This window comes from Caloenas nicobarica, chromosome 2 (assembly GCF_036013445.1).
Source record: "Caloenas nicobarica isolate bCalNic1 chromosome 2, bCalNic1.hap1, whole genome shotgun sequence".
Classification (NCBI taxonomy): domain Eukaryota; kingdom Metazoa; phylum Chordata; class Aves; order Columbiformes; family Columbidae; genus Caloenas; species Caloenas nicobarica.
This window is the reverse complement of record NC_088246.1, coordinates 15249250-15263856: the sequence shown is the minus strand read 5'-3', so window position 1 is coordinate 15263856 and position 14607 is coordinate 15249250. Positions and strand designations below refer to the sequence as shown.

The window sequence follows — 14607 nt, the reverse complement described above, 5'->3', positions numbered from 1 at the left end:
ATTTTACATGTTCTCATTATATATAACAGTTTAAGCTTCGCCTCAGACTTGACAACCACATTAACATCCTGGAAGTGAATTTTACTTGAGTTAAAATTCTTATTCAAAATGTCAAAATATACATTTCTAACACCAATTTTATTAAACAAGTACTTAGTAGGCAGGCAATATTATTAAACTGGTCTTTTTCTTGGCCTTCACACTCTTTAAATCCCAGATAATAGTAAGAACATTTCAACCATTTCCAACTTTATAGGATTTATTTCCGAGTTTATGTTTGAAGTACCATTCACCCAATGCCCTTTCCATCCCCACACTGAATTTACTAAATTTCAGATTATGCAGAGAAGAATTTACCACGTTATGGAAGTTTGTTCTTAATACTTGTAGTCCTCAGAAAAAGTAGCCTTAAATTGAAAAAAACCCTGCTTTTTCTCATAACACATGTCAGTATGGCTATGAAAGTAGTTGGCTTAAAGTAATAATTGCAAATAAAGCTTTTTCACTGTGTTTAAAATCCTGTGAAGGTATCTGGTCTAGAAGAAAAAATACATTTATAATTTCTGAAAAGAAGATATTAATATTTGAGATATATATTTTTGTATAGCAAGTTCGTTTTCCTCTTAAGTATTAAACTGAAATTTCTGCTGAGTCGACAGACATGTGAGAATATAAAACCCCTTCAGATTTAAAACAAAGATTACTTTTTAAAATACGTATTTGTTCCCCTTTTCCTTAGAGAGGGAAAACACAGTGTATACTTAGAATATGCATCACCAAAAGAAAATCTGCATATACGCCTGAAGAACTACCGTTTTTTAACATACTTAAAAGCTTCAAATCCACAACTAATTATTACAAAAGTTAAGGCATTTTTCTGAGATTATGTTAATGGCTGTAAATGCTAAAACTCTGCTTTAGCAAAGTAAGCAATAGAGTTTTCCTAATATAATCCCTCATGTTATATTATTTAATGTAAAGGACTTTCTTTACACTTTTTTTTTTGTGTAAACATTCCAAATTCAGGAGTTCCAGCCTGTCATATAATAAAATGATTCACCTTCCCCAAAAACATAATGTTTCAACTGGTTCTAGTGCTTCATCTTAACCCCAACAGAGGGGACAACACTAAATATTGAAAGTGTGATGACTGTTTCCTCTTCCAGTCTTAGCAGGCGCAGGCGTGGGACGCCTCTGCTTCAGACTCCTGCTGTTATTTGGGAACTTGTGCTCTAAACAGTCGGCAAGGAAATGCTGCATAAATATCTACCTGAATTAAAGCAGTAGATGATAATTTTCAAGAGTCCCAAAGGAAGTCTCTATACTTGAATATCCCATAAGATTACAACAGAACCTCTAGTAAAAATCCACAGTTCTAAGTCCTGTTAAGCAGAGCTTTTTCATTATAGAGTCTCTTTCAAGTACGGACTCAGTAAAGTTGCATTTCTTCGAGACTGCCTTTTGAAAAACACACAATATTCTACAGAAGGCAAAGGCACACAATACAAAAATTAAGACAACTAAGATAAAACACAGTAAGTTACAATTCAATTAAAATCCTACACGATACGTTACCTTCCGCCTCGGGCACTGAAAGGCACTACATGGATTCCCAAAGGCCCGCCGTCGTTGGAGACTTCAACGAGCTTTACCATATCACTGTGAGACAATGACGAATGAGGGAATATGAACATGTACCGTGAAGGAACCAAAAAACCCCACACAAACATACACAGAAAAACAAAACCATTCCAGAGATCAAGTCATGGCGATGAAGGCATTGTTGAATGCTACGTACCTGAAAAGTAATCTGATGGCATGAAAGGAGATCAATCATCAAAAATAGCTCAATTAATAAAACCAACAAAAGTTAAATAAATTTTTGTAAACTTAATTTGCTCCTTTAAAATAGGTATCACCATCGCATGCATATTGTTTTATCTCTTCCTTATTCTAAAGGTTAAGTTAACTGCTTGGACCATTGAGCAGAATTATCTTAAATACCACACAGAATTTTTCCTCAAAAGCCTAAAAGCTGATCATGGCACTGGCATGCTTTATTTGTGTATCCTAAAGAGAGCCCACTCTAAGCTTTAACATCAGCTTTTACATAACTACTGCTTAATCAAGTAAGAATTATTTAATTTTTAATTAGTTAAATTCTTCTAGTTTTAAAACAGATTCCGTTGTTTTATTCTAATTCCACTTCTTTTATTGGAAGCCTGCTGGATCTACATCTCCTTACTAGTCAAAGCTTCCAAAGTAAGATTTAACTGTAACATTCAAAACCAATCGGACGTCCTCCTGAAGCAACTATGCATCTAGTTTTCAATTAAACTTTTTGCTGTAGAGTAAGAAAAGTGAAAGAGGAAAGTACAGGTTCAGAAAGAGGCATCCAAAGATTCTAGAAAAAGATTTGGACCAAGTCTATTGATGTGTTTGAAACATACCCACATCTGGAAAGGTGGAATATAGCCCATAAACCACAGTTATAAATACCCAAATGAGAAAATAATACACGAAGGCCAAACCTCTCAGCAAATCTGGAAGTGACAGATCTGAACGAAAGCCACAATCTAAATTTGTGGCTAATGCCTCTCCCTAGTATTACATACTTTTTCCATATTTCCTGGCACTACATATATATACACGGATCTTTGAGAAGCTTGCTTCTCATAAGCATACAAATCAAGCTTAATCTAGAAATGGAGCAAAGAGCAAGACCAATGCCCTATGATAGCAGTAAAAGCTTTTCTACTTCCTTCAATAAGCTCTCGATCATATGGTAGCCCATCCCGAAAGCTTGCAGCACTTAATTTGGAGTCTGAGAATAACCAGACCACATATTGCTAGGAAGTTAACAAAAATCCAGCATTACAGTTTGTTTTATGTCTCTTCCAAATTAATTTTTTAAAATATATTTTAAGGTAGCCTTTACATTTGCTGCATGCCTCAATTCATGTCTGTTTTTTTAACACCACGAAAGGAAGGTTTCTATCCCTGTTTCCACTGTTTAGCTCAAGAAAGTATTGCAAACACAGGTGAGCTGGGAGACATCAGCCAAAAAAGTATTATTCTTCAGACCTAGACAAGCGTTTTAAGACTGACAGCATTACAGCACTTGGAAATGTTCCCTGTCCCAGTTTCTGTAGAGGCTAACTTCGTTTCATTCCCACTGTACATCAAGTCTAAGTTTTCATTAACTAGTGTGCAAAGCAGCTCATGGGAATCAAGCAATGTCTTTCACGTCCAAAAGGGACTCCAAAAGGCATTTTTTGCTATTCATATGCCTATGGCTCCCTCTGATCAACTTTCTTTGGACTTTCCTATCAACTTAAAAGAAAACTGAGGGCTGAGGAAGAGAACAAGTGAAAATCAATGCAATTCACCCAGAACTGTCGTAAGTGGAAACACAGCTTAATTTTTTTTTTTTTTTTTTTTTAAAGTGAGTTTTCATAACCAGTCTACGCTGTTTAATTTGTTCTACTGCTTGAGTCAGTCATCTTCCATTTTTCCAAAATACACACCTAAGGCCTAAGCACTCATTTTTCTTATACTTTTTTTTTAAGTCCATCTCAAATTCAAATGTTAACCTTTGTAAAAGGGAAAACAAAAGGAAATTATTCCTTCCTAAGAGAGATTGTTTCAATTCTGCTTCTTACCCTGATTTTCTCATAACTTGGGTCAAAGTACTCCAAAGAAATGTACAAAGAAGAATGATACCAAACCAAAAAAAGAATAAAGTAGCATAGGATAAAAAGCCAATAAAGTTACTTAAGAGCAACACCAAGAAGCACTAAATTTGACAGAAGTTCTGTAAACTCTATCTCGCAAGCAGCATTTGGAATTTACAATCTAACATGTTTGTAAATGGAACAGAGTAAAACTCAGCATGTATAGCCTAATAGATCTCACCATGATCTTCATCTAACATTTAAACCCTCTGAACCTAATTCATACTTTAATTCAGAAATAATAGGTGCAGAAGATTTATTTTTATTTAAAATTTAAGTTAAATCAATTTTAAAGGTTTAATTTAAGGGTAGAAGCGATATTTTCTCATTAATTCCATAGTGAGGGATGGATCAGCTCTTTGCCATGACATGCAAAAGTCAAGCTTGCTGTATCTCATGAGGAAATAAAGCATCCTTTACTGATTTTTTTTAAAGGAGAAGCTTCCCATTCCTAAACAACATCAATTTTGATCCATTCACAAAGTATGGGGTTTTTGACCACACAGCTTACGTGACCCCATGCACATCTTCCCAGTAAACTGTGAACTGGTGACTGGTCTTAAGATTTTCCCTGTGTAATTCTTGCCTGTTGATTTATTTGTGCTACCACTGTCCCTATTCCTTCCATCAAGTTTTCAGAGTTTCATCAAATAAGCAACTTCTTTGAGGCAGAAAATCTACTGTAGCATCAGCACTTGTAATTGTCAAGTTTCCAATGCTCATCTTTAGCACAGGCTTTGTAAACTATTTAAAAACTGCTTTAAAAAGGTCCATGAAGCAAATTGTTTAAAACTAAAATGACACGACCTAAAAAAGCCTGCCCCACTTTCTTAAGAGCAGTATCACCCATATTATTCTGAGTTTTTTGCTAGTCTATGTTCAGTCTCAAGACTTGTCATTAAAATAAAGTGTTCTGCCAGTAACTTACTCCAGGGAAAAATTGGTAGCATTCTCCAAACCAGTGTCTGCATGTCCAACAGGCTCAACTCTGCTGTTGTCCTCCTCTGTTCGATCTTCATCCTAGATATCAAAAAAAAAAGAGTAAACATAGGTATAATAGGTTAACTCATATTAATAACGCCTTTTACCATTGTCAGATTATTGAGGTAACCATGTATGCAGGGGAAATGTGCTTCCACGACTCCAAAAATATTGTCAGTTGCTGTAAGAAACTGTTGTAAATTTTTTGACACTATACGCATTTTTGTAATTATATTTATAGTTTAGTCAGTTTTATATCTTGATTTTACTACAGTTGTAAAAGCAAGGCTACAGAAGCTATCACAGCCAGTATTTTTTAAAAAGCTACTCAAGTAAAAGCACGAAAATCAGCTGACGGTCAGCAGTGTACGGGCAAACTCCTTCCAAGTTCTCTCTGGGCAGGTTACTGGGGACTCAAATATACAAGGCAATTCAGATTCATTTGCAAAGAGTTAAAAACAGTACAAGAAAACGCAGCTTGTATAATTCCATAAAATACCAAGACCTCTTTAAACATTTTATCTCAGGCCTTTATTAATAGCATGCCAGAAAAGGCTGACATCAAAGAGTTACGTGAGGCTCTAATGCTAACCAATTGATTTTATTTTTAATTTGACTTTCCGAAAAGTACATACATTATTCACCGAATGCATAATTTTAATGTCAAAGTTCTGAATGCTGTACTTTCAAATTTAGATCAAGGTGATTCAAGAACTACCAGTAAGAAGGTCTAAAACCATTCTTATACCTATATTACTCATCAGCAGCTTATGCTTTTAATTACCCATGTGACCAAACAGAAAATAGTATAAAGTACGAGCAGTAGGTTTGAAACACAGACTCAGATTCTAGAGTCAGAGCAACCAAGTCAGTAAAATAATGGGATAGGTTATGAGTTCAGCACACGGAGTCAGACAATATATTAAATTATTGAAGGGATATTAAAGGCAAGCAGAGGCGGTTGGTAACGTCCAGTTGACATTTTCACCGAGAACCTGCCGAAGCAGGAGGCTGGATGCACCATGGGCTGTGGATTTGCGGCGTGCGCCCCAGCTGGCAGCGCGCTGCAGGAAGCCAAGCTACTTGAAGATTGATGATGCTGTGTTTTGAGAGGCTTTAATATGCGCTTCTTCGTCATCTGTCTCTGTTAAGCACTAGGCAAGTAACACATTCCAAAGGTTAACCAGCATCTCGAACCTGCCTAAAACTGCATTATGAATCTAAACAAGAACTCAAAATATTTTCCGTGTAGTAAAAGTTGCTTATAAACCCAATATGAGGGATAACCCATATGATTCTTTAATATGATAAAAGCTAGTGCTTTTCTATATTTACTGATTTCAGCTGCCATTCTACACGTACCACTGCATAAAGGTTAAAAATAAATATCCAAATCTCCATGACAATTCTAAAGTTACACGCAAAAAGGTATATACAGGAAAATCAGAACGTTTGGAGTTGTTTCACATTAAAAGAAGCATTCCATCTTGTTTCTTACAGCATCTTGCAGATCCCTGTTGCCATGGGTTTCTTGTTTTGAAGTTAGGGACACTGGTGATAATAGAAAGCTACCTATTTATATTGCACTGAAGCTGTTATCTGCAAGTCTAAAATCAGAGTTGCTGATGAGGCACAATTTTGAATCTCAAGCTAAGTTAAAAGGTCATCATGAATGCATGTTACTTTGTTAATACAATGTTTTTGGCATTTTTTTTTGTGTGGTCTTTGTAAGCAAGCCTATGGTAAGTATATACATACATAAGAAGAGACTGAAATAACATCCTACCTATTAGTATAGGTTTGTCAGCCCCTGCTGACAAACTAATGTCTGGCTTTATGCTGTGTCACTTTAGCAGTCATCTATATATATACAATGTAAGCATCCTTCATCTAGCATCACTTCGGTCCTACACTTTACCATCTTTCAGCCCTACAAGTTTTTCCCTTGACTAGTTTAAACTAAGTCTGTAAATAAAACTCCCCTTGTCCCTCTCGGTCTTTGCAGCAGCCCTTGGGACTAGCTGTTGGCAGACCCACTTCCAGTGCCCTCCTGGGATACAGCCCACCATGCACGACTCCAGCTAAACCCTTGTTGAAATCCTTCTTTCCGCCACTTCCCAGCCCTGAGAGCATCTTTGCCCTCATTCCCAGAGCCTCCTAATGTCAGCTCACACTTATACCTCTCCACGTGTTGCACATCCCATTTCCTTTCTTTCTGTCCCACCTGGTCCAGAGGTTCATTCTCCCCGGGGAAGGAGCATCCCCCTGCTGGACCCTCAGCACAGCCAGTACGAAGGCAACAACCAGCTTACCTGCCTCTTGCCTATACTTAATCTTTTAATATTAGGATATAACACATCAGAAACTGCAAACCAGAAGCTATGTAAAACAGATGCTATCTGGCACCATCATATCTGTGTTTTGTGCCATTTGTATCGAGAATTATAAACACAAGTTTTGGAACCAGGCTAACTGTCAGTTATACAAGCAATTAAGAAACAGCAGCTCCCACACGCCTCTGTCTGGCTTTTCCCGGACGGCAGACAGATCTGTATCAAAAACATGCATGTGCCTGCAAATAGGTGCTTAGAGGAGGAATCACAACCCTAACGAAAGCACTACTGCCATTATCAACAGATGTAGCCTTTTAAAAATCTTTAATATTACAGTAATCAGGCTCTCTTCTCAAAATAACACAGATTTTGATTTACATTGAACAGAGAGAAAAATTGGGACACCTGCAGAGGGATTTGACTTAAAATTCTGATTTACTAAGAAAAGTAACTAGCTGTGAAAATCTCTGCATCAAGCAATTATTTCTTTATTTGGAAGTAGTTTTCTTCTGAAAGGCAAATTCCACTTGGATGTGCTATCATGAGGTAAATCAAGGAAAAGGACTTTGAGAAGACCAAGAAAGTTTCCAAGATGCCAGACAGATACTGTTGTGGACATTTCTCAGAAATAATTGATTTGAGCATACTCCCAGACTTATAGGTTGTATAACACCGATTCCTGCTATATCAAAAGATACAGTTTTTAACGTACAGTCACTACAGACAGAATGATGTTTTATGTTTGGTTTTTTTTTCCCAAAATTGAAGTAATTAAAGATCATTTCATTTTTACAGCACGGAGGAAAATTTAAAGAACCTCTTCGTGTACTTCTACATACCCTGATGTGTTCACTGTAAAATTCCCCCAATTCCCTTTTGGTGAGATGACTCAGTCAGGGCTTCTCAGCCTGGCCTCACTGTGCCACCAGACATGGATAGAACCATCCATAAAGCAAATACACCATCTGTCATGTATTTAGGCTACTTACATGGAGATGAAAAAACACAATGCCATCAAAAAGAAAGTAAAGTTGTTAAAATTTGTCTTAGTTGCTTTAAGAGAATTAACAAGTTCAAAGTTATTCTTCTAAATGAATCTGTACAAAATCTCTGTGTCTTATAAGAGTCAAGTTTGTGCACAGGTACACAGTAGCAGATTCTTGCAAATCTTATGGAACAAAAAAAGCTTATGTAGGTGCCAAAGCAAGTGAAGTCATTTTCCTAAAAAAAGCACAACCAACCAACCAAAAATACCAACAACTCTTTTTTTCATTATTGTTCCAAGTTCTCTAATAAAATTAACAACTCAAAAACTCTCAAGTGCTCAAAATGGACTATCAATGCCAGTAGTTCTGCATATAGAAAGGTCCATTTCACAGTTCACCTACACAGCATTAATAAAAAACATATGAAAAGTTGCCAATTTGTTTTGTATTTTTGAAGAAAAAATCCCTAACACCTCTTAGGATTACAAAATCCTCGGAGTTAAGAAATGTTAGCATTATGCTTGCCAACAAAACCTTATTCAATGAATGTGAACCCAAACAGACCCTTTAATTACATTTTCCCAGATTATTTCTGAGTGAAGACTGCCTTGTTTCATTTCCAAAGCTCAAAGCCAGTGATGCCTTTCCTATCTTACTGGACATTTTATCTTTCATTACTATAACATCAGCTCCTGCTTCTGATTAATCCACTACTTCATCTCCAAAAAAGCACTTTCCCACTAATCTGTACTGTTCAATACATTTGTAATGAACTCCCCAAAAATATAAGCAGAACTTCTTCACATTCCCTCATCTTCATTAGATGATTACCTGCAGAAAACTCAATAGCTGACAGGGAGTCTGAATAAAATTAGTGCAGTCACTTAAATTCCTATACGTTCCATTTGTGCAGTCTTTATTTCTAGGTGCCTGGTCTGAGTAAGTGCTGATTACGATCTCCTTCAGCCTGACACAATGGGAAATGGGCTCTGAAGGCACATAAGAGTTCTGTATAAATCTGCCTTCTCTGAACACTTAATCCTATCTCTTAAATTCGATAGCAACAGCTCCAGCCTAACAATAACTGAAAAAAATGGGAGTAAAAGTGTTTGGGTTTGGTTGTGCGTTTTTTTGGGGGAGGATGGTTTGGTTTGTTTGTTTGTTGGGTTTTTTGGTTGGTTGGTTGGTTGGTTGGTGCATTTTTTTCAGTTCGGAGGGCTATAATAATTATTTCATTATTGTCCAGAAAGTGATTGGGTATTTTAGTGATAATGGTTGTACAAAAGAAATTGGTTTCAAACGAACAACCCGTGGCAAAGTCGGCAACACTGAGCAACACAAGAGAAAAAACTGACTGGTCACTTATGTAAACACTGAATAAATCAAAATTAAGATTAAAGAAAGGGAAGTTGTCTGTAAAGATTATCCTAACACACGCATGTGTGGGGCTGTGCTAAGGCTTCACCACCGACCTCCCTTCTGCACGTTTTCCTCGTTCACTCCTGCACCCCGCAGTGTTGCATCCATTCCTCTTGAGTCTCTACCTGCACCTCCAACACCATCTACAGGCTCCTTCTCCCAAACCTGTGCCTTCCTGCCCTGACTTTGCTGTTAATTTACAGTCCACTTAGAGAGCTTAACCCTCCACCTTGTTTGAGTGCCGGGAAGGGGCTGACGGAAAGCCAGGCCAGCCAGGCCCAGCCCCGGCATGGAGCCCTCACCCGGGAAAGCAGGCCCAGTCACCCTGAGACTTCACGTATTCTGCGAAAAGAGAAAGTCTGGGAAATTTAGCTGTAAATTGTAGTAAATCTGTTCACACTGTACACAAACAAGATTTTTTTGTCTGACTTGTGAAGTTCTTAACTGAACAAGAGATCCAGCCTCAGCAGAAAAATGGGCTGACACAGCTATACAAGAGCTACAGAAAGGAATCATCTTTTAAAACATAATGAAACCTGTTTTGGTTTGTTACTAGCCTGCAAAGTAACTGCAGCAAAGTATTTTTGCATGGGGTGGATGTTCTCATTATAAAACACTTTCAGTATTTTTCCTAGCATCAGCAACAGAAAGCAGGGTCTTGAAACGGTGAGCGACTGCAGCCGTCACGGTAAAAAGGCAGAGATACCAGTGTGAGCAAGAGATGATAAATGTATCAGACACACGATCCTCTGCAAATAAAACCCTATCAATACAGAGCCTCCGTGTCTTGGAAGAATTCAAGCTCCTTCATTTTCTAGCATTTAATTTTTTTAAAATTTTAGCATAGCGAGTGAAAGTACTGCAAATAGCTAACAGAAAGAACAGTATATAAAATCCAACAGGTACTTCAGATTTTACTGTAGAGAAGGATACATTATGAATAACTAAAAGCTCTTGAAAGGCTGCACACCAGTATTTTATTCCTCAGCCAGGACACAACAAAAATAACACGTTATTAAAATATGTCCTTGCCTTCATCTTTCCCCTTTTATTCTCTTGCACTTCTCTGTAATCATTATGGAAGAAGAGACTGTATTTCCTATTAGTCTCCTGGCTGCCGTGTTTTATAAATGTTTGTTTGGTCCTTGCAACATAAAGTAGGTTCTCTCTCTGTATGATCAGACTTGATAGGAAACAGCTCCTAAGGGACCTATTTTCCTGTGTCTTAAATAGCACAAATATACCAGCATCAGGCTTTTGCGCTAATGTTCTCACTTCTTGATTAACTGGCCAAATCTCCAGAGAATGGCAATTTTCAATCAAATCTGAAGAGTAGTTACAAAGATCACATGGGGAAAAAAAGAGAGTTATTGAATTTTTTTTTAAAAAAAAGGGTTTCTCCCTCTTGAACACATATATATGCACAAATAATTAGGTGAAAGCTTTGCGTAATCCACATCAGCCCTATACTAGGTGCACTGCTATTATCAGTAACCTAGGGAGAGAGAGGAGAGAAACCTTACATTAAATCTTCATCCACTTAAATGAACAACAAAAAAATCTTTGTATAGGCATATGAGTTAATATTCTCCTTACATCTCAGCCACCCCTATGTTATCGCATCTTTGTGCAGGATGGTCACCCCACAATTGGAAATGGCAATATTCATATAGTTTCTATATGCCTCACTACTCTAAAATAAATTTGCCTTGCTCAGTCAAATCAGTGAATAGATACCATATAGACAGAGGAGCGCAGAATGGAAGGGATTTCCCAGGTCTCTGATGAATATCAAATTCATCCCCTGCTATCACAGGCAATCATCTCTTATTTCCCATTTAATAAACTGATCAAGCTGAGCCTCAAACCTGGCTGGCTTCACGATGGCACTATTTCTGCTGTGAAGCGCCTTGACAGGAAATGTTTTCACAGATTTAAAGAGAGACGTATTTGATTTCCTATTGTCCCAAAAGCAGAACACCAGATAGCCAAAGAATATAATTTGATACAACCTTCCTTTGAGAAGCCTATATGACACTACATTCAGTTTTGACTTTTTTTGTAATGCCTAATGACTCTTCTTAAAACATATATTAAAAGCCTTGTAATACTAATAAAAACTGAGCAAGCTATACAGTATATAAATTATTTTGCAGCATGTATTAGTTCAGAGGTTTACTGAAGTCCATAGTCTTTAGGGGCTCGACAACCTGTGATATGTCACGGAAATCACAGACATATATTCTGTAAAAATCTGGTGGCACACACCTTTATAGCACAGCTAGCCAGGGTAATGGCAGGAGCACAACACAAATACCGCTCGGCCATTTAACGGAGCTTCCACTAAAAAAGGTTTTTACTAGATGATGCCGCAGTTAATTCTTTTTTACAGTAGGCACTGCAGACAGCACTGAAAAGTACAAGAACCTTTTAAGAGTTTTAGTAGGTTAGACAAAAGGTTTTCTTGTTAGTGAATTTAACTTGAGACATTTTGCTGGTTCTGCTGCTTTACAGTAAAGAAAATCTCAGACATGACCTTACAGTGGTAGCTTGCCAACAAACAGCATGAAATGCATTAAAACTCAGAGGGTTTTTTTGTTGTTGATCGAACACGCTTGCTAATTAACGTAGCTGAATAGTCTATGCCTACCAGCAGAGAAAGAATATCGAGGGGAAAAAAAAATTTAAAAAGAAAGAAAAAAATACTTAAGCAACTGGGCAACCTCATACAATGGAAATAGCACAAAACGTGATCTGATAGAGAAGGAAAACCATAGTAATGTCTAAAGCAATGCTGATTCTCAAGCATTTTACAATTTGTATTGTGATCATATTTCATGGGCTGTATTTGCTGTTTGGGTAAAATCCCGGTTTGTTTTCCCCAGGCTGAGGGCGTCCCACTCCAGATCGTTTCAGTGACTCCTGCGGGATTGCTGACAGTCCGAGGTGGGAGGCAGGGAGGAGGTGTGCTGTAAACTGAGAGCTACCGAGACAAATCCAGGCATCAGGGTTCCTCTACAGATGGCAAATATCAAATGGATAACAAAAATATGTAGCTGTTCCCACCAGTTCGTATTTAAAGGACACTTTAAAGAAGTGTCAAGTGTTGCTGTAGCACAACAACTATTTCATGGTCAGCCATTCTGCAACAGCTCTAAATCCACAAATAATACACAACACCATGATGCTCATACCATATTAGAAAATATTATAATGATGGTAATTCAGTGATCTGAATTCCTGTTCCATGACAAAGGGGTAAATTGTTGCCAAATTGAACCTGATAACACCTTGATGATCTATTTCTCATATCCAAGACAGACTTAAGATGAGGACAACATTGGGCTCTTTCTTAATTCCTGCACCAATTTGCTCTACAATAGTGGCAAAAAATCACTTAAAAGTGCATTTCTCAATTAATATGTTGGGGATGATACTCTATGTGTACAAATACAAATAAGACACTTGGATACAGCATTTTGAAAAGCAGTAATATTACGATGTATCTTAATAGTCTCAGCAGCAGCTTAGGATGCTGAGCCACAAAATGCCTCTTCTTGGTCAAATATACCAGATGAGCTTCACCTCCCCCTTTTCTTATCACCTGGCAACAACTGCAGTCCATACCCTATTTTTTAAACATTTTATTTGATGCAAAGTATCTGAAGGATAACAAAACGTAAGACATTTCATCACATAATGAATTTTTGAGACACTTCCCAGTTCCCTAAGCAAAACCAGCCAACGGGAATAACCAGAAAAGGTCTGGCATGAGCAGACAGGGCATCCCAGCACTAGCAGCTCTGCCTCTCGGGGTGTCCACTAACAGGAGCTTTTAAAAAGCAATGTGATAACAGAAAGTCAACTCGAAGACTAGAGGCAACAACAAAGTACTAACCTCTCATGTGTTAAATATTTGAAATATATGAAGCATGGACTGCCACACTTCCAGTATTAAGCAAAGCATCTAAAGAGCTTTCTGAAGATCTGATCAATAACAAATTATAGATGTGTCCATTGTATTACACAGAGAAGCACTTATCTCATAGACCCATGTACAACTATATCAAATTACCTCAAATTGATTGTTGCCTTAAAAATAAAATGGGTTCATTTTGTGTCACTGCCTAGTTACAGTTTTTATTCTGCTTTCTCTTTTTCCTCGGGATCCAAAACATATCCATTTCACAGGCAGAAGTCTGTTTGTTTTAAATAAGGCTTATCTGAAGACTATTTCCATGTTCAGATCTCTGAAATTTTATACTCTTTTCATATGATTCACAGACTGACATACAGACCACCAGGATCTGCCAGGGTAAAACAAATATTAGTGTTCATATTAAATACAGATTCACAGTCATACTTTGATGTCAGTGTCACGGGAAATATATATAACGGAAACAGTTAACAGCTTTATTTGGAAGGAGGCTACAATTATAGGTCAAGGTATAATCAAATTGCCCTGGAAAGTTTAGCCCAAAGGCCAGGCCTGGTTTTGTGCAGGCTCTATTATTATTTACCTTGAGTAATGCAGGAATTACCTCAATTACAGAGGCATCCCCACATGATGAGCCAACACGAGTGTGGCACTTGCCACATAATGAACACACGTCTGGTCGATGACTTAATATACTATTTACTTTCCCTTTCATCTTGTTAACTGATACATACATATGCATCTATATATACCACTACCACCCTTGGTTAACTCATATAATACCCAAGTATATAGAGAAAACTGCCCCAGCATTGGCGGGAGATGGTTTACTTGAATTATTTCACAACGGGAGTGATTTTTACAAAATGAAGTCTAGTTTTCTTTAAGAACTTGAGTTCTTCCTACTCCACAATTCCAGGTTATACAGATCTGGGATTTCAGGACCAGCAAAGAACAAAAAAACTAACATTCATTTTATATGGAGAAGTTGCTGTTTATGGAAGGAAAAATCTACTCACGACTTACTTCTAACATGGAGTGTTACTATGGCATTCAGGAAATATACATACATATATATGCTTCTAAATATACATATGTGTTCCTAAGATCACGACAGCAAAGACATTATTTTGTTCTTAAAGTAGGAAAAAATAAATTACATGACAGTGGTACAACTACAGTGTGTTTGTTTTTTCCGTTGAGTAGTCTGAAGTAGG

At 37.3% G+C, this 14607-nt stretch overlaps 1 protein-coding gene across 13 annotated transcripts in view; it reads right to left on the bottom strand.

Moving 5' to 3' along the window:
* Positions 1 to 14607, bottom strand: part of PARD3 (par-3 family cell polarity regulator) — a 455490-nt gene that overhangs the window by 221298 nt on the left and 219585 nt on the right. For all 13 annotated transcript variants that reach the window (XM_065628469.1, XM_065628475.1, XM_065628473.1 and 10 more), the window contains 2 exons: positions 4663 to 4754; positions 1576 to 1659 (listed from right to left, as the gene is read on the bottom strand). In XM_065628469.1, the coding sequence (XP_065484541.1) occupies positions 1576 to 1659; positions 4663 to 4754 (176 nt within the window). The remainder of the gene's footprint in view (positions 1 to 1575; positions 1660 to 4662; positions 4755 to 14607) is intronic.